Source organism: Symphalangus syndactylus, chromosome 13 (assembly GCF_028878055.3).
Source record: "Symphalangus syndactylus isolate Jambi chromosome 13, NHGRI_mSymSyn1-v2.1_pri, whole genome shotgun sequence".
In the NCBI taxonomy this organism is placed as follows: domain Eukaryota; kingdom Metazoa; phylum Chordata; class Mammalia; order Primates; family Hylobatidae; genus Symphalangus; species Symphalangus syndactylus.
The window spans coordinates 34,566,520-34,583,641 of NC_072435.2; the positions used below are offsets into that span (position 1 = coordinate 34,566,520).

Here is a 17,122-nt window from a genome sequence, read left to right on the forward strand (position 1 = left end):
GATCCGCCCGCCTCAGGCTTCCAGAGTGCTGGGATTACAGGCGTGAGCCACTGCACCCGGCCCTGTTTGCTTTTGTTTTTTGAGTTGGAGTCTTGCTCTGTCGCCCAGGCTGGAGTGCTGTGACACAATCTTGGCTTACTGCAACCTCCGCCTCCTGGGTTCAAGTGATTCTCCTGCCTCAGCCTCCTGAGTAGCTAGGATTACAGGTGCCCACCACCACGCCCAGATGATTTTTGTATTTTTAGTAGAGACTGGGTTTCACCATGGTGGCCAGGCTAGTCTCGAACTCCTGACCTCAGGTGATCCGCCCGCCTTGGCCTCCCAAAGTGCTGGGATTACAGGCATGAACCACCACTCCCAGCCTCTCCAGCCCATTTTAGGGGCACTCCTAGGAACTTCTGCTCTCATATTGTGAGATCCTCGGATCACTGCCTGAGAATCTGTAGTCCTGTCTTTTGGGGAGCGGGGCTGCGGGCATGGTTGGAGTCCAGTGGATTTCTGTAGCCTTCGGTAGGGGTCTGTAGGAGGCTTCAGCACATTTTGAAGGCTGGTGGCTCACAGGAGGGGCCTGGGGGCTTTGGGGATTTCCTCTCCAAATTAGGATCAGAAGGTGGAGGGCTGTGTCCTAGTCAGGGGGTTATGACTTACATTGGGGCTTATCCATGAGCATAGGCAGTCTAGTACCCAAGCTGGTGTTAATTGGGGGGAATTCTGTTCCCTCTGTTAGGGGAGTTGATGTGTAAGGGAAGCTGTGGCCTGGATCAGAGGCCAGGGTTTCTGCAGCCCTGGCCCAGGGAACACGGTGGTGGTGGTGGTGGTGGTGGTGCTGGTGGTGGTGGTGATGGTGGTGGTGATGGTGGTGGTGGTGGTGCTGGTGGTGGTGGTGGTGGTGGTGGTGGTGGTGCTGGTGGTGGTGGTGATGGTGATGGTGGTGATGGTGGTGGTGGTGCTGGTTGTGGTGGTGGTGGTGATGGTGGTGCTGGTGGTGGTGGTGATGGTGATGGTGGTGATGGTGGTGGTGCTGCTGGTGGTGATGGTGGTGGTGATGGTGGTGCTGGTGGTGGTGGTGATGGTGGTGATGGTGGTGGTGATGATGGTGGCGGTGGTGCTGGTTGTGGTGGTGGTGGTGATGGTGGTGGTGATGGTGGTGGTGGTGGTGGTGATGGTGGTGGTGGTGGTGGTGATGGTGGTGCTGGTTGTGGTGGTGGTGGTGATGGTGGTGGTGGTGGTGGTGGTGGTGCTGGTGGTTGTGGTGCTGGTGGTTGTGGTGGTGGTGATGGTGGTGGTGGTGGTGGTGGCGGTGGTGCTGGTTGTGGTGGTGGTGATTGTGGTGATTGTGGTGATGGTGATGATGGTGGCGGTGGTGGTGATGGTGATGATGGTGATAGTGGTGGTGGTGCTGGTGCTGGTGGTGGTGGTGATTGTGGTGATGGTGCTGCTGGTGCTGCTGCTGCTGCTGCTGTTGTTGTTGGTGGTGGTGTCCAGGCAAGTCTGGGGCTTAGAGAGTTCCTGGGGGGGGTCAGCCGGAAGGGTCTGTAGTTCTGGTTAGTAGGGGGTGGATTGAGGCAGGGGGACAGTGGAATTCTACAGCCCTGGATGAGGGTCCTAGCACGCTCTTTCCAGCCTGGGTGCTGGAGGGTGGGGGCTACAGCCCAGAGCCCTGGGGGTCTGTGAGGAGGCACAGGGTAGGGTAGGGGCAGGGGGTGCACCTTGCCAGCGTAGTGGTGGATGACGAAGCCGGCACTCCAGCTGTTGAAATGCTCGTGGGTCCCCACGGCCGCCTGCAACTTCTGCAGCAGTGTCTGGTCTGCTCCCCCGCCCGTGGCGTGCATGGTGGCACACACGTCGTCCAAGACGCTCATGATGCCTGGGGGGCTCTGCAGGGCGAGCGGGAGCCAGCAGCGGCTCAGTTTGGTCTGCCTTGCTTCCCCACAGCTTGTCAGTGGGGAGATTAGGGGAGGGAGGGGGTGGAGGAGTGGAGGGAGCTAGAGCTTTGGGAGCGGGGAGGGCACCAGGAGCTTCCAAATATAAGTACAAAAAGCATTGCAGGGGTCAGGGATGGAAGGGATAGGGGGGCAAGGGTGTGTGGGGCTGCTGTGGAAGCTCACTGGGGTGCAGAAGTGCATGGGGACCCCTCAAGAGATTCAGGCCCCAGACTAGAATCCCTTGGTAGGGGGACCTGCCTTATGTATGTATTTATTTATTTAGAGACGGAGTCTTGCTCTGTTGCCCAGGCTGGAGAGCAGTGGTGTGATCTCAGCTCACTGCAGCCTCCATCTCCCAGGTTCGAGTGATTCTCCTGCTTCAGCCTCTGGAGTAGCTGGGATTACAGGCATGCCGCCACCATGCCCGGCTAATTTTTGTATTTTTTAGTAGAGATGGGGTTTCACCATGTTGGCCAGGCTGGTTTCGAACTCCTGGCCTCAGGTGATCCACCTGCCTTGGCCTCCCAAAGTGCTGGGATTACAGGCATGAGCCACCGTGTCCCACCTAAATACATCTTAAATTTAATTTTTTTTGAGACAGGGTCTTGTTCTGTTCCTCAGGCTGGAGTGTAGTGGCGCAATCATAGCTCGCTGCACCCTTGACTTCCTGGGCTCAAGTGATCCTCCCACCTCAGCCTCCCGGGTAGCTGGGACTACAGGTGCCCGCCACCACGCCTGGCTAATTTTTTGTATTTTTAGTAGAGACGGGTTTTCACCATATTGGTCAGGCTGGTCTCGAACTCCCGACCTCAGGTGATCCGCCCACCTCGGCCTCCCAAAGTGCTGGGATTACAGGCGTGAGCCACCGGCATGGAATCAGCAAATTTGACTCTAACTCTGAGCTGGGGTTCCCGGGGAATGTTTATTGAATGATTAAGCGAAAGGTGGACAAGTAGGTGGAATGAATGGATGAGGGGCGGAAGGGACATTTTGGTTGTGCTCTGTCGCTGGAAAGCCTGAGTGTAGGGTAGGGAAGGGCCTGAGGATGCCATAACGCCCTTGGCCCTCCCCCCATCTTCCGGACTCAGCTCAGGGGCCCAGTGAGATGCCCCCGCCAAAGTTGACCCAGCCCTCACCAGCTTGTTTTCGATGAGGTCACAGACGACCTTGTTGTTGAAGTACTGGATTGGAGTCCAGCAGATGCCTTCCTGCACGTACTCCTCCTAGGGTGGAAAAGGGGGTGGATGTGGGAGCCAGTGAAAAAGGTGTGGCCACCCTTCCCCCCATGTCCTCTCCCCTTCTCCATCTCATCACTTAGGACTGTCTCTGGTAACAAAGCCCATCACTCCTGTGTGGGCAAGGCTGGAAGTGCCAGGGAATTACATCTGGTTTCAGCAGTCCTTGACCAATCAACAGGAGTGGGTGGATAAATACCCCAGCTCCCTCGCTTCTCTGTGTGCTCTATGAAGCCTCCTCGAGTCCCAGTGCAGTTGCTCCCCAGTTGTCCACAGCATAACGTGCTCATTAACACATTATTTGGACTCTTTTTTTTTTTTTTTTTTGAGATGGAGTTTCACTCTTGTTGTCTAGGCTGGAGTGCAATGGCATGATCTTGGCTCGTCGCGACCTCCGCCTCCCGAGTTCAAGTGATTCTCCTGCCTCAGCCTCCCGAGAAGCTGGGATTACAGGTATGTGCCATCACGCCTGACTAATTTTGTATTTTTATTAGTGACGGGGTTTCTCCATGTTGGTCAGGCTGGTCTCGAACTCCCAACCTCAGGTGATCTGCCCACCTCGGCCTCCCAAAGTGCTGGGATTACAAGCATGAGCCACTGCACACAGCTTGCTTTTTTTTTTGAGATTGGGTTTTGCTCTGTTACCCAGGCTGGAGCTCAGTGATGGGATCATAGCTCACTGCAACCTTGACCTCCAGGGTTCAAGTGATTCTCTCATCTCAGCCTTCTGAGTAGCTGGGACCATAGGAGCACACCACCATGCCTGGCTAATTTTTATGTTTTTTTGTAGAGATGGGGTCTCACTATGTTGTCCAGGCTGGCTTTGAACCCCCAGGATCAAGCAATCCTCTTACCTCAGCCTCCTAGATAGCTGGGACTATAGGTGTGAGTGATTGTGTCTGGCTCGGTCTGTCTCTCTTTTTTCTTTTCTTTATTTTTTTTTTTTTAATTTTTATTTTTTTAGGCAGGGTCTCATTCTGCTGTTGCCCAGGCTGGAGTGCAGTGGTGCAATCTCGGCTCACTGCAACCTCTGCCTCCTGGGTTCAAGCGATTCTCCTGCCTCAGACTCCTGGGTAGCTGGGATTACAGGTGCCCGGCACCACGCCTGGCTAAGTTTTATATTTTTAGTAGAGACAGGGTTTCACCATGTTGGCCAGGCTGGTCCCAAACTCCTGCTCTCAGGTGATCCACCCACCGCAGCCTCCCAAAGAGCTGGGATTACAGGCGTGAGCCACTGCGCCTCTCTCACTCTCTCTCTCTCTTTTTAAAAAATCCCTGTCTCAGGGCTGGGCATGTTAACTCATGCCTGTAGTCCCAGCACTTTGGCAGGCCAAGGCAGGAGGATTGCTTGAGGCCAGGAGTTCAAGACCAATCTGGGAAACAAAGTGTAACATTAACTGTACAAAAATGTTTTAAAATATTAGCCAGACATGATGGTGTGTGCCTGTGGTCCCAGCTACTTGAGAGGCTGAAGTGGGAGGATTGCTTGAGCCCAGGAGGTGTAGACTGCAGTGACCTGTGATCACACCACTGCACTCCAGCCTGGACAAAAGAGCGAGTTCCTGTCTCAAATAAAAAAAAAACAGCGGCGAATGGTGGCTCCCACCTGTAATCCCAGCACTTTGGGAGGCTGAGGTGGGTGGATCACAAGGTCAGGAGTTTGAGACCAGTCTGGCCAATATGGTGAAACTCTGTCTCTACTAAAAATACAAAAATTAGCTGGGCATGGTTGTGGGTGCCTGTAGTCCCAGCTGCTCGGGAGGCTGAGGCAGGAGAATCACTTGAACCCTGGAGGCAGAGGTTGCAGTGAGCCGAGATCATGCCACTGCACTCCAGCCTGGGCGACAGAACAAGACTTTGTCTCAAAAAAAAAAAAAAAAAAATCCCTGACTTACTTCCTCAGTCTCCTCTTGGAGCTTCCTGGGATTGCCTCCCAGAAAAACCATTTGTCTCTGAATCCTTGCCTCAGGCTCTGCTTCTGGGGGAGGGGCAAAATGAAGACAGCAGGGACTATTGCCTTATTGTTCATGGCTGTGTCTCCAAGCACCCTAAACAGTGCCTGGCACACAACAGGTGCTGAATAAATAACTGCTAAATGAATGAACTAAGAGGCACGGTCCTTCCCAAAGCTTTAGAGGCAGAAGGAAGTATCACTATAGAACCTGGGTAGGTTGGCACAGAGAGGTGGGAACGCGGTGGGGAGGGCTGGGGTGTCCCCTAGTTGCTAAGGGATCCTCATGGTCCTTCCACCCCACCTCCACCCCAGGATCCCCCATCCCTGACTGCTTGGCTGCCCACCTGCTCGGCCTTCAGGGTGAGTTCAATAAAGATTTGCTGCAGCTTCTCATTGACGAAGTTGATGCAAAACTGCTCGAAGCCATTTTTCTGCAGAAGGAGGAAAAGGGTCCTTCTCTCAATGTCCTGGTGCTGGAAGTTCTTGTGGCCACCCTGGGCAGCCCCAGGGAGGACAGGATGTGGGCTGGAGGCAGGGGGCCGTACCTGGAAGATCTCGAAGCCGTAAATGTCCAGCACACCGATGCTGTACTCTTCCTGGGGTTTCTGCATAGCACGGTTGATGGCCTGCGGTGTGGGTGGGGACAGGAGGTCAGTGGGCATCGGTCAGATCTGAAGCCCCTGCCCACCACTCCTTAGACACACGCCTAGCCAACTTCATGGGTGATGTCCCCTCATGCCAATTTCCCTCCAGCCCTCTTTAGCTCTGCCCTTCCTGGCTCTGTGTACAGTGTCCCCACCCCCTAATCAGTCACTCAGAGGAGAAACCCAAGTGTCAGTGTATCAGGGTCCCTGACTCCGGAGCTGACTCTGCCCCTGAACCTCTCTGCACCTCTATTTTCTTTTCTTCCTTTTTTTTTTTTTTTTTGAGACGGAGTCTCGCTCTGTCGCCCAGGCTGGAGTGCAGTGGCATGATCTCAGCTAACTGCAAGCTCCGCCTCCCGGGTTCACGCCATTCTCCTGCCTCAGCCTCCCGAGTAGCTGGGACTACAAGGGCCCACCACCACGCCTGGCTAATTTTTTGTATTTTTAGTAGAGACGGGGTTTCACCGTGGTCTCGATCTCCTGACCTCATGATCCGCCCGCCTCAGCCTTGCAAAGTGCTGAGATTACAGGCGTGAGCCACTGCGCCCGACCTTGCACCTCTATTTCCTTATCTTTAAAAGGGGTTGATAATAGCAATTACCTTATGGGGCTTTTTCTTTTCTTTTTTTTTTTTTTTTTTTGAGATGGAGTCTCATTCTGTTGCCCAGGCTGGAATGCCAGTGGCACAATCTCGGCTCACTGCAACCTCTGCCTCCAGGATTCAAGAGATTCTTCTGCCTCAGCCTCCCAAGTAGCTGGGATTACAGGCATGTGCCACCACACCTGGCTAATTCTTGTATTTTTAGTAGAGACGGGGTTTTGCCATGTTGGCCAGGGCTGATCTGGAACTCCTGACCTCGGGTGATCTGCCCGCCTTGACCTCCCAAAGTGCTGGGATTACAGGCATGAGCCACTGCGCCCGGCCATACATTTCATACTTTATTTATTTTAATTTTTATTTTGAGACAGAGTCTCAGTCTGTTGTCCAGACTGGAGTGCAGTGGCTTGATCATGGCTCACTACAGCCTCAACCTCCTGGGGTCAGGGATTCTTCCACCTCAGCCTCCTGAGCAGCCAGGATTACAGGCACCAGCCACCATGCCTGCCTAATTTTTGTATTTTTGTAGAGACAGGGTTTTGCCATGTTGCCCAGGCTGACTCCATACATTAAAAAAGTTTTTATTTTATTTTATTTATTTATTTCGAGACAGAATCTCTCTCTGTTACCCAGGCTGGAGTGCAATAGCACGACCTTGGCTCACTGCAACCTCCACCTCCCAGGTTCAAGTGATTCTCCTGCCTCAGCCTCCCAAGTAGCTGGGATTAAAGGCGTGTGCCACCACACCCAGGTAATTTTTAGTAGAGATGGCGTTTCACTATGTTGGCCAGACTGGTCTTGAACTCCAGACCTCAAGTGATCCGCCCACCTCAGCCTTCTAAAGTGCTGGGATTACAGGCATGAGCCACTGCATCTGGCCAAAAGTTTTTTTTTAGAGACAGGGTCTTGCTCTGTCACCCAGGCTGGAGTACCAACAGTGCAATCATAGCTCACTGTAGCCCCAACCTCCTGGGTTCAAATGATCCCCCAACCTCAGCCCTCTGAGTAGCTAGAACTACAAGTGCACACCACCACACCCAACTAATTTGAAATTTCTCTAGAGATGGGGGCCTTGCTATGTTGCCCAGGCTGGTCTTGAACTTCTGGCCTCAAAGGATGCTCCCACCTCGGCCACCCAAGGCATTGGGATTGCAGCCGTGAGCTACTGCACTCGGCCTCCATAAATGTTTGTGACCCCAGAGCGTCCACTCTGCCTTCCAGCCCCAGCCCTACTCGCCTCCACGAGGAAGTCGAAGAGGCGGGCATAGAGCCCCTTGGCCAGGGCATCACGGGTGTAGGCTGCCTGCTCCACGTTGAGGGTCACATCGATGGACTCACTGCGCCCGCCCCAGCGGCTGTCCATCTTGCGGCTGGTCAGCTTCTCTTGCAGTCGCCCGCTGTCAATGCCCAGCAGGTAGGCGGGAAAGGCCAGGACTACCAGGGCAAAGGTCAGGGCAAAAACGGGACGGTTGGGCTCTTGTGCCTCCTGCATGGGCCTCCTATTATCCCCATCTTGCCCAGTGACACCCACATTTTGCCTCGTGGGCTCTCAGCTTCCTGGGGGCTGAGCTAGGAGGACGCAGTTCACACACCCACAGGCCTCCATCCCGCCCTCCCTGACACCCACACTCACGGTCCACACTCTCCACGCGGGCGTAATTCCCGTCTTCACAGAAACTGATGTTCCCCAGGTGCAAGATCCCCGCCACGAGCTGCAGGACCAGCTGCTGGATGCTGGGCGGGATCCCAATGACCTGCATAGCACTCTGTGGGTACAACGGGGGCAGAAACTGTGCCGTGAATCCTGGCCTCCAACCTGCCACCAGGGGCAGGCTTGAGGGACCACGGCACGGATTCAGGGAGTGAGCACCCTTGGGTCCCTGTCCTATCCCTTTCAATCACTTGCTGTGTGACCTTGGGTAAGTGCCTGCACCTCTCTGGGCTTTGTTTTTTATTATATTTTATATTTTTGAGACAGAGTCTCCCTCTGTTGCCCAGGCTGGAGTGCAGTGGCATGATCTTGGCTCACTGCAACCTCCTCATCCCAGGTTCAAGCGATTTTCCTGCCTCAGCCTCCGGAGTAGCTGGGATTATAGGCATGAGCACCATGTCCAGCTTGGGCTTTGGTTTCCTATTTTTTTTTTTTTTTTTAGAGTCTCACTCTTTCACCCAGGCAGGAGTGCAGTGGTGCTATCTTGGCTCACTGCAACCTCAACCTCCCGGGTTTAAGTGATTCTCCTGCCTCAGCCTCCCGAGTAGCCGGGACTACAGGCGCATGGCATCACGCCCGGCTAATCTTTGTATTCTTAATAACGACGGGGTTTTACTATGTTGGCCAGGCTGGTCTTGAACTCCTGCCCTCAGGTGATCTACCTGCCTCGGGCTCCCAAAGTGTTGGGATTACAGATGTGAGCCACCGTGCCTTTTTTTTTTTTTTTTTTTTTTGAGATGGAGTCTCACTCTGTTGCCCAGGCTGGAGTGCAGTGGTGTGATCTCGGCTCACTGCAACTTCCGCCTCCCGTTTTCAAGCAATTCTTCTGCCTCTGCCTCCCCAGTAGCTGGGATTACAGTCACGCACCACCACACCTGGCTAATTTTTGTATTTTAAGTAGAGACAGGGTTTAACCACGTTGGCCAGGCCAGTCTCAAACTCCTGACCTTAAGTGATCCGCCTGCCTCGGCCTCCCAAAGTGCTGGGATTACAGGCTTGAGCCACGTGCCTGGCCTGGGCTTCGGTTTCCTAATTTGTAACTCAGGAGGGTTTCTGGGGCTGAGGTCTGCCTGGCCGGGGACTGGAGTGGAGGCCGGTGCTCACCAGAGTCTCACCAAAGTCGCTTCTGTCGTCCGTGCCGTCCACCTGGTAGGTGTCCGATTGGTTGAGGTAGTAATAGTAGTCCGGTGTCATGAGGCCCAGGTTCTGCCTTTGCTCCTGGGAGGCCCCTTCCAGCAGCTGGAGGGTGTGCCATGTTCATGCATCTGGTGCTTGCCTGGCTCAGCCCCTGTGATCCTCCATCTGCCCTGCCATGCCCTCCTAGGTGTTTACCTTCCCACTGTCCACCCCGCTGGGCTCCAGGTGGGGCTCCCTCTCCCCCGGCCCCTTCCCTGCACCTGGTAGTAGATGTGGAAGTTCCTCTCATTTTCATTTTGCATGACCACGCGGGACTTCTCCAGCAAGAAGTTGGAGATCTTGCCCCCATCTGGCTCCCCACCTCGGCTGAACTGGATCTCAAAGTACTTGCCCTGAATCCGAGAGAACCATGTCAGCACCCCAGTGTCCTGGGGTGCAGGTGGGGAAAGGATTGGGGATGGGTCTTGTAAGCCTCGTCTTTCTTCCCTTCTTCCTTTTTTTTTTGAGACAGAGTCTCACTCTGTTGCTCAGGCTGGGCTTCAGTGGCGTGATTTTGGCTCACTGCAACATCCAGCTCCTGGGTTCAAGTGATTCTCCTGCCTTATCCTCCTGAGTAGCTGGGACTACAGGCACCCGCCACCATGCCCAGCTAATTTTTGTATTTTTGGTAGAGACGGGGTTTCATCACGTTGGCCAAGCTGGTCTTGAACTCCAGACCTCAAGTGATCCGCCTGTCTCAGCCTCCCAAAGTGCTGGGATTTCAGGCGTGAGCCCCTGCACCCAGCCCAAGGGTATGGAATTTATTAAACCACATCCATGTGCAGGTGTAATGCTGAAGTCTATGAGATGGATATTAACATCATCCCCATTTTATGGATGAGCAAACAGAGGAAGCTCAGGAAGTTGCATAGATTTTTTTTCCCCCAGGCTACACAGCTCACAGCGACAGAATCAAACCCTGAATCCAGATCTGTTTACCTATCCTGACTTCCACTGGGCCCAGCGCAGCACCCACACAAAGAACGAGTCCCAGAACTATTGTCGAAAGAAGGAATGAATGAGGGAATAAATTGGACCTGAAATGTGAATGGGAACAATGTAGCATGGCTGCAGCTGGGGGAGCATTTAAGAATGTTACACAGGGGTGTCATGGCCTCCACAGTTCTGCCAATGGGGGACTCTCTTTTGAAATGGACCATGAGCAGGAAGTGAGTCTCGCCTTCAGGAGTAGGTATTTCCTGCTGGGTTTCCAATGGGCTCTTGTCTTGGCAATGCAAGTGTGTGTATGTGTGGGTGTGTGTGTAGAAAGGTCAGCATGGAGGGAGCAGCTGCTCCAAGCAGGGCTGCAGAGACTCACAAAGCGGCTGGAATTGTTGTTGCGCACAGTCTTGGCGTTGCCGAAGGCCTCGAGCAGCGGGTTGGACTGCAGGATGATATCTTTGACGTGCTGGGGCAGAGGCAGGTGGGGTGGGAAGAAGTCAGACTGAGGCAGGAGTGCAGATGGGTGGGGCTGCACTACCATGCAGGTGAGGGCGACCTAGCTCATCCTTCTGTTTTCCTCATCTCACCTGGACCTTCTCGCCTCCGCCAGACACCTTAGAGATGTAGCCCATGATGTATTTGGCTGCCACTGTCTTCCCAGCTCCACTCTCTCCACTGGGGATGAATGGAGGAATAAATGATCAGTGGATGGGGAAGAGCCCTTTTTAGTGCCTGACCATTCATTCATTGAGCACCTACTGTGTGCCTGCCAGTATTCCGGGTACTAGGGATACCGTAATGAACAAGACAGATAAAATCTCTGCTCTCAGCTGGGCGCGGTGGCTCACGCCTGTAATCTCAGCACTTTGGGAGGCTGAGGAGGGCGGATCACTTGAGGTCAAAAGTTTGAGACCTGCCTGGCCAACATGGTGAAACGAGTCTCTACTAAAATACAAAAATTAGCCGGACATGGTGGTGGGTGCCTGTAATCCCAGCCACTCAGGAGGCTGAGGCAGGAGAATTGCTTGAACCTGGGAGGCAGAGGTTACAGTGAGCTGAGGTTGCGCCACTGCACTCCAGCCTGGGTGACAGACTGAGACTCTGTCACACACACACACACACACACACACACACACACACACACACACTCTCTCTCTCTCTCTCTCTCTCTCTCTCTCTCTTTCTCTCTGCTCTCATAGAGCTGGCATAGATTGATTGACTGAGATGGGGTCTCACTCTGTTGCCCAGGCTGGAGTGCAGTGGTGTGATCATAGCACCTGTTCCTGCCTGGAACTCCTGGGCTCAAGCAATCCTCCCTCCTCAGCCTCTTGAGTAGCTGGGGACTATAGGCATGCACCACCGTGCCTGGCTAATTATTATCTATAAAGAGACAGGGTGTTGCCATGTTGCCCAGGCTGGTCTTGAACTCCTAGCCTCAAGAGATCCTCTTGCCTTGGCCTCCCAAAGTGCCGGGATTATAAGCATGAGCCACTACACCTGGCCTGAGGTGACATTTAGAGGGGACAGACAGACAATAGCAGAATGAATCGATAAAATACATCGTGAGTCAGATGGTGACAAGGAAAATAAAACAGAATGAGGGCAGAGAGGGACAGCAGGGCTCTGTTCAGATTGGGAGTTTCAGGCAAACCTCCCTGGGGGCGATGATGATGTTTCAGCGGGGGCCTGGTCAGCAGGGTCTGTGGCCCCCAACTCTGTCCATACCTAATGATGACACACTGGTTCTCACAGTCGATAAGCATGTTCCGGTACATGTTGTCCGTGAGGGCGTAGATGTGCGGGGGATTCTCATACTGGGCCTGGCGGGGGAGGTCAGGTCTCAGCCCGGGGCGGGGGGCCAGAGGTCTTGGGGCTGTGCCTCCCACCCAGCCCCAGCCTCACCGCGCCCTGATAGAGGTCGATCTCACGGTCGGTGAAGTAGGGCATCTGCTTGAAGGGGTTTACGGAGATGAGCACGGAGCCGATGTAGGTCTGAGGGATGGTTAAGGGTCGTGTGGTGTCCTGGTAGGTTTTGTCCTCCGTGTCCCCTCATCCTGCCCCCACCCAGGGCTTCCTAAAACTCCATTGCTTGGAGATGGAAGAGATGGAGATAATGGATGCATCTCGAGTCTCTTGGAAAAAACAGGGCTGGCCAGGCGTGGTGGCTCATGCCTGTAAGCCCAGCACTTTGGAAGGCCGAGGCAGGCGGATCACTTGAGGTCAGGAGTTTGAGACCAGCCTGGCCAACTTGGTGAAACCTTGTCTCCACTAAAAATACAAAAAATTACCCGGGCATGGTGGTGTGTGCCTGTAATCCCGGCTATTTGGGAGGCTGAGGGAGGAGAATCGCTTGAACCTGGGAGGCAGAGGTTACAGCGAGCTATCGTGCCATTGCACTCCAGCCTAGGCAACAAGAGCCACTCAGTCTCAAAAACAAAAGACAAAACACAAAAAACAAAAACAAAAAAATTAGCCAGGCATGGTGGCGCATGCCTATAATCCCAGCTGCTTGGGAGGCTGAGGCAGGAGAATCATTTGAATCCGGGAGGTGGAGGTTGCAGTGAGCTGAGATCGTGCCACTGCACTCCAGCCTGGAACCTGGGTGACAGAGCAAGACTCCATCTCAAAAAAAAAAAAAAAAAAAAAAAAAGAACAAACAGGGTTGGATCCCGAATGGGGGAAATGGAACACGCTGGGGCTGAGCTTCCCCAGGACAGAGGGAGCAGTGGCAGCCACAGCTGCCCCCAATCAGAGCCCTGCTGTCACTCCATCTGTCCTCTGTCTTACCGCCTGGTGCTCTCCCGGCCCATTCCTCCCTCTGCTCCTTCACCCTCCTCTCCGTCCATGGCCCAGCCATTCATTCCTTCCCTGCCTGCCCACCCCTAGCCTTGGCCCAGGGTACGAAGATGTAGTCGTCCATGAAGCGCTTCCGGAGGTTGGCGGCGATGGCGTCTTCGGTGATCTGGGGAAGAAGCACCATGTCGTCCACGCCGCTCTGCTTCACGTTGTGGCTCTGCCAGTGGAAGCGCTCCTTGCTGCCCTGGGGGGTGAGAAGGGGGTCGGGGTGAGTCCTTGCACGGGGACGCGGCACCTGGCTCACCAACACCATCGGCTTCCGGGTTCTGTCCCACCTCCCCTGCCCCACCTCCATTCCTCCTTCCCCAACTCCAGGAGAGGCTGGCAGGGTCCAAGCCAGGCCCCCTGCCTCAGACAGAAGTTGCAGTGCTCAGATCCAGCCCTCAGCCCTCTATTTTTTTTATTTTTAATTTTTATTTATTTATTTAAAGACAGAGTCTCACTCTGTCACTCAGGCTGGAGTGCAGTGACGCGATCTCAGCTCACTGCAACATCCACCTCCCGGGTTCAAGTGATTCTCCTGCCTCAGCCTCCCGAGTAGCTGGGATTACAGGTGCCCACCACCACGACCAGCTAATTTTTAATATTTTTGGTAGAGACGGAGTTTCACCATGTTGGCCAGGCTGGTCTGGAACTCCTGACTTCAAGTGACCCACCCGCCTCAGGCTCCCAAAGTGCTGGGATTACAGGCGTGAGCCACCACGCCCGACTTTTTTTTTTTTTTTTAATTAAAAAAATTTTTTATGCCAGGTGTAGTGGCTCATGCCCGTAATCCCAGCACTTTGGGAGGTTGAGGCAGGAGGAACGCTTGAGGCCAGGAGTTCGAGACCAGCCTGGGCAACATAGCAAGGCCTCGTCTCTATAAAAAAGAAAGAAGGAAAGAAAGAAAGAAAGAAAGAAAGAAAGAAAGAAAGAAAGAAAGAAAGAAAGAAAGAAAGGAAATGAGATCTCAAGCCATGAAAAGACATGGAGGAAACTTAAAGGCATATGACTAAGTGAAAGAAGCCCATCTGGGGCCAGGCGCGGTGGCTCACGCCTGTAATCCCAACACTTTGGGAGGCCAAGGCGGGTGGATCACCTGAGGTCGGGATTCGAGACCAGCCTGATCAATATGGAGAAACCCTGTCTATACTAAAAATACAAAATTAGCTGGGTGTGCTGGCACATGCCTGTTATCCCAGCTACTCGGGAGGCTGAGGCAGGAGAATCACTTGAACCCGGGAGACGGAGGTTGCGGTGAGCCGAGATTGTGCCATTGCACTCCAGCCTGGGCAACAAGAGCGAAACTCTGTCTCAAAAAAAAAAAAAAAAAAAAAGGGAAGGCAATCTGAAAAGGCTATATACTGTCTTATTCCAACTATAGGATATTCTGGAAAAGGCAAAACTATGAGGACAGTAAAAGATCAGTGGGGCCAGACGCAATGGCTCACACCTGTAATCCCAACACTTTGGGAGGCCGAGGCGGGAGGACTGCTTGAGGCCAGGAGTTCAAGACCAGCCTGGGCAACATAGTGAGACCCCCCCCATCTCTACAAAAAATAGAAAAATTAGATAAGAGTGGTGGCATGTGTCTGTGGTCCTAGCTACTCTGGAAGCTGAGGTGGGAGGATCACTTGAGCCCAGGATGCAGAGGTTGCAGTGAGCTCATATTTTGCCACTACACTCCATCCTGGATGACTCTGTCTCAAAAACAAACGAAAACAAAAAAACCAAACAAACAACAACAAAAGTTTTGAGACAGGGTCTCACTCTGTCGCCTAGGCTGGAGTGCAGTGGTGTGATCACAGCTCCATGCAGCCTCAACCTCCTGGGCTCAAGCAATCCTTCCACCACACCACAGCCTCCCAGGTAGCTGGGACTACAGACGTGTGCCACCATGCCTGGATAATTTGTGTATTTTTTCGTAGAGATGGGGTCTTGCTATGTTGCCCCGGCTGGTCTTGAACTCCTGGGCTGAATGGATTATCTGTCTCAGTCCCCCAAAGTGGTGGGATTATAGGCGTAAGCTACTGTGCCCAGCCCCTCAGCCCTCTCCTTTGGTCTCTCTGTCCATCCGTCACCCCACTTAGTGCCCCTCACTTCCCATGAAGGATGCCAGGCTTGGCGGGCAGGGCACAGGGTGCTTGGGGCTCTGCAGGCTGCAGGAGCAGAGCAGGGAGACCGGGCAGCTTGGTGGGGAGTGGGCGCATCCCGGTTCCCACTTCCTGCCAGCCTCCCAGCCTCTCCCTTTCACATCCCCCGTCCCCTCCCCAGGCCCAGGCCAGTCCCTGACTTCTCTGTGGCATTTGACCCACTGCTGCCAGGTGGCCTCCTTCCTTCTCCCCTCCCACCTCTCCTCTTCTCTTGTGGTCACACATACCAGCTGGTCCCTTTGAGCTCCTCCAGGCCACCATGTGCTGTGACCTCTGCACTCTGCCTGTGTATGACTTTGTTCCTCAGTTCCACCCTCTACTCCCAGCCCTGCCTCCCTGCTGCCCCTGCTGCCCCTGCCGCGGCCTTCTCCTCTGTGTCCCTTCACCTTGCCCCTCAGCAATGCCAGCACCTTCCTAGGTTGCCATTTTTTTCATTTCATTTCCTCTCTCAGTTTTTCTTTTTCTTTTTCTTTTGAGTCAGAGTCTTGTTCTGTCACCCAGGCTGGAGTGCAGTGGCAGGATCATAGCTCACTGTAGCCCTGACCTTCTGGGCTCAAGAGATCCTCCCAGCTCTGCCTCCTGAATAGCTGGGGCCACAGGTGTGTGCCACCATGCCCAGCTAATATTTAAATTTTTTTGTATTGATGGGGTCTTGCTATGTTGCTGAGGCTGGTCTTTAACTTCTGGCCTCAAGTGATCCTCCCACCTCACCCTCCCAAAGTGCTGGAATTTCAGGCATGAGCCACCTTGCCTGACCCAGACAACGTTTTCTTTAGGCCCCATGGAGGAGACTGAGGCACATGCTCTCCAAAAAACTTCTCTTCCAGGAAGCCTGCCCTGGTTGCTCTCCTTTTAGCCCGACTGAATTTATCTAGTGCCTTAAACACCCTGCCTTTCTCAGGCTCACTCTATCTCTATTCAATACATCTCTGCAAAGGAGTAGTCTGACAGATAGGAGTGATGGCAATTTGGAGCTACCCCATTTGGTGAACTCATGGTCAGATAAGATGTCTCTCCTCCTGGAAGCCCCCCATCCCCAGACCAGGAGCTCCTGGAGACAGAGATTGGGGCTGAGTCTTTTCTCTGTCAAATAACAGGGCACAAAGGTAAAGAAAGAAACCCAGATTCAGAGCAAAAACCACCAGAGCAAACAAAGCTGGGAATTGAAGTATTTTTGTTTTTTTTGAGATGGGGTCTCACTGCGTTGCCCAGGCTAGATGGAGTGCAGTGGTGAGACCATGCCTCACTGCTACCTCTGCCTGAGGGGCTCAAGTGAGCCTCCCACCGCAGCCTCCTGAGTAGCTGGGACTACAGGCACACACCTAAGCCCTGCTAATTTTGTGTATTTTTGGTAGAGATGAGATTTCACCATGTTGTTCAAGCTGGTCTTGAATTCCTGAGTTCAAGCGACCTTCCTGCCTCGACCTTCCAAACTGCTGGGATTACAGGCATGAGCCACCGCTCCCAGCCCGGGATTGAAGTCTTTAAAGTGGACTGTGTTTGCCAGTGGATTCCAGGGATACAGGCAGGGCACAAGCAGAAGTGTCCACATGGGCAACTGTAAGGCAGAAGTGGAGCCAGTCTCTCCTGGGGGTACTGGGGAGCCACGGAATGTTCTTGAGTGGGGTTGGGGGGGGGTGGAGGTGCATGATCAGATTCTGGACATGCTGACAGCTAGAGGTTGTTGAGGGATGCCCATGGGTATTAAATAAGCCCAGCCTTTGGCATGGGGTTAGATCTGGGTTCTGATCCTGACTGGGCGAACAGATGCTGCTGTGCGTCTCCATTGTCTCATCTATAAAAAGGGAATGGCAGCTCCACTTCCCAGGGTTGATGAGAGGATGAACTACTCTGGGGGAACAAGGTGGGATGGGAGGCTGGTGCCCCTCCCCAAGCCTGAGTGGTCATGAGGATAGAGCCAGGCTGAGGGGCATTTGAAAGAATTAACA

General features: G+C 53.6%; 1 protein-coding gene across 1 annotated transcript in view; it reads right to left on the bottom strand.

Moving 5' to 3' along the window:
• Window positions 1-17,122, bottom strand: part of MYO1F (myosin IF) — a 59,213-nt gene that overhangs the window by 22,915 nt on the left and 19,176 nt on the right. Inside the window, 13 exon segments of the mRNA XM_055236889.2 lie at window positions 1,710-1,877; window positions 3,062-3,148; window positions 5,459-5,545; window positions 5,660-5,740; window positions 7,594-7,790; window positions 7,990-8,122; window positions 9,172-9,306; window positions 9,465-9,596; window positions 10,562-10,651; window positions 10,773-10,860; window positions 11,911-12,005; window positions 12,088-12,177; window positions 13,088-13,225. Coding sequence (XP_055092864.1) covers window positions 1,710-1,877; window positions 3,062-3,148; window positions 5,459-5,545; window positions 5,660-5,740; window positions 7,594-7,790; window positions 7,990-8,122; window positions 9,172-9,306; window positions 9,465-9,596; window positions 10,562-10,651; window positions 10,773-10,860; window positions 11,911-12,005; window positions 12,088-12,177; window positions 13,088-13,225 — 1,521 coding nt within the window.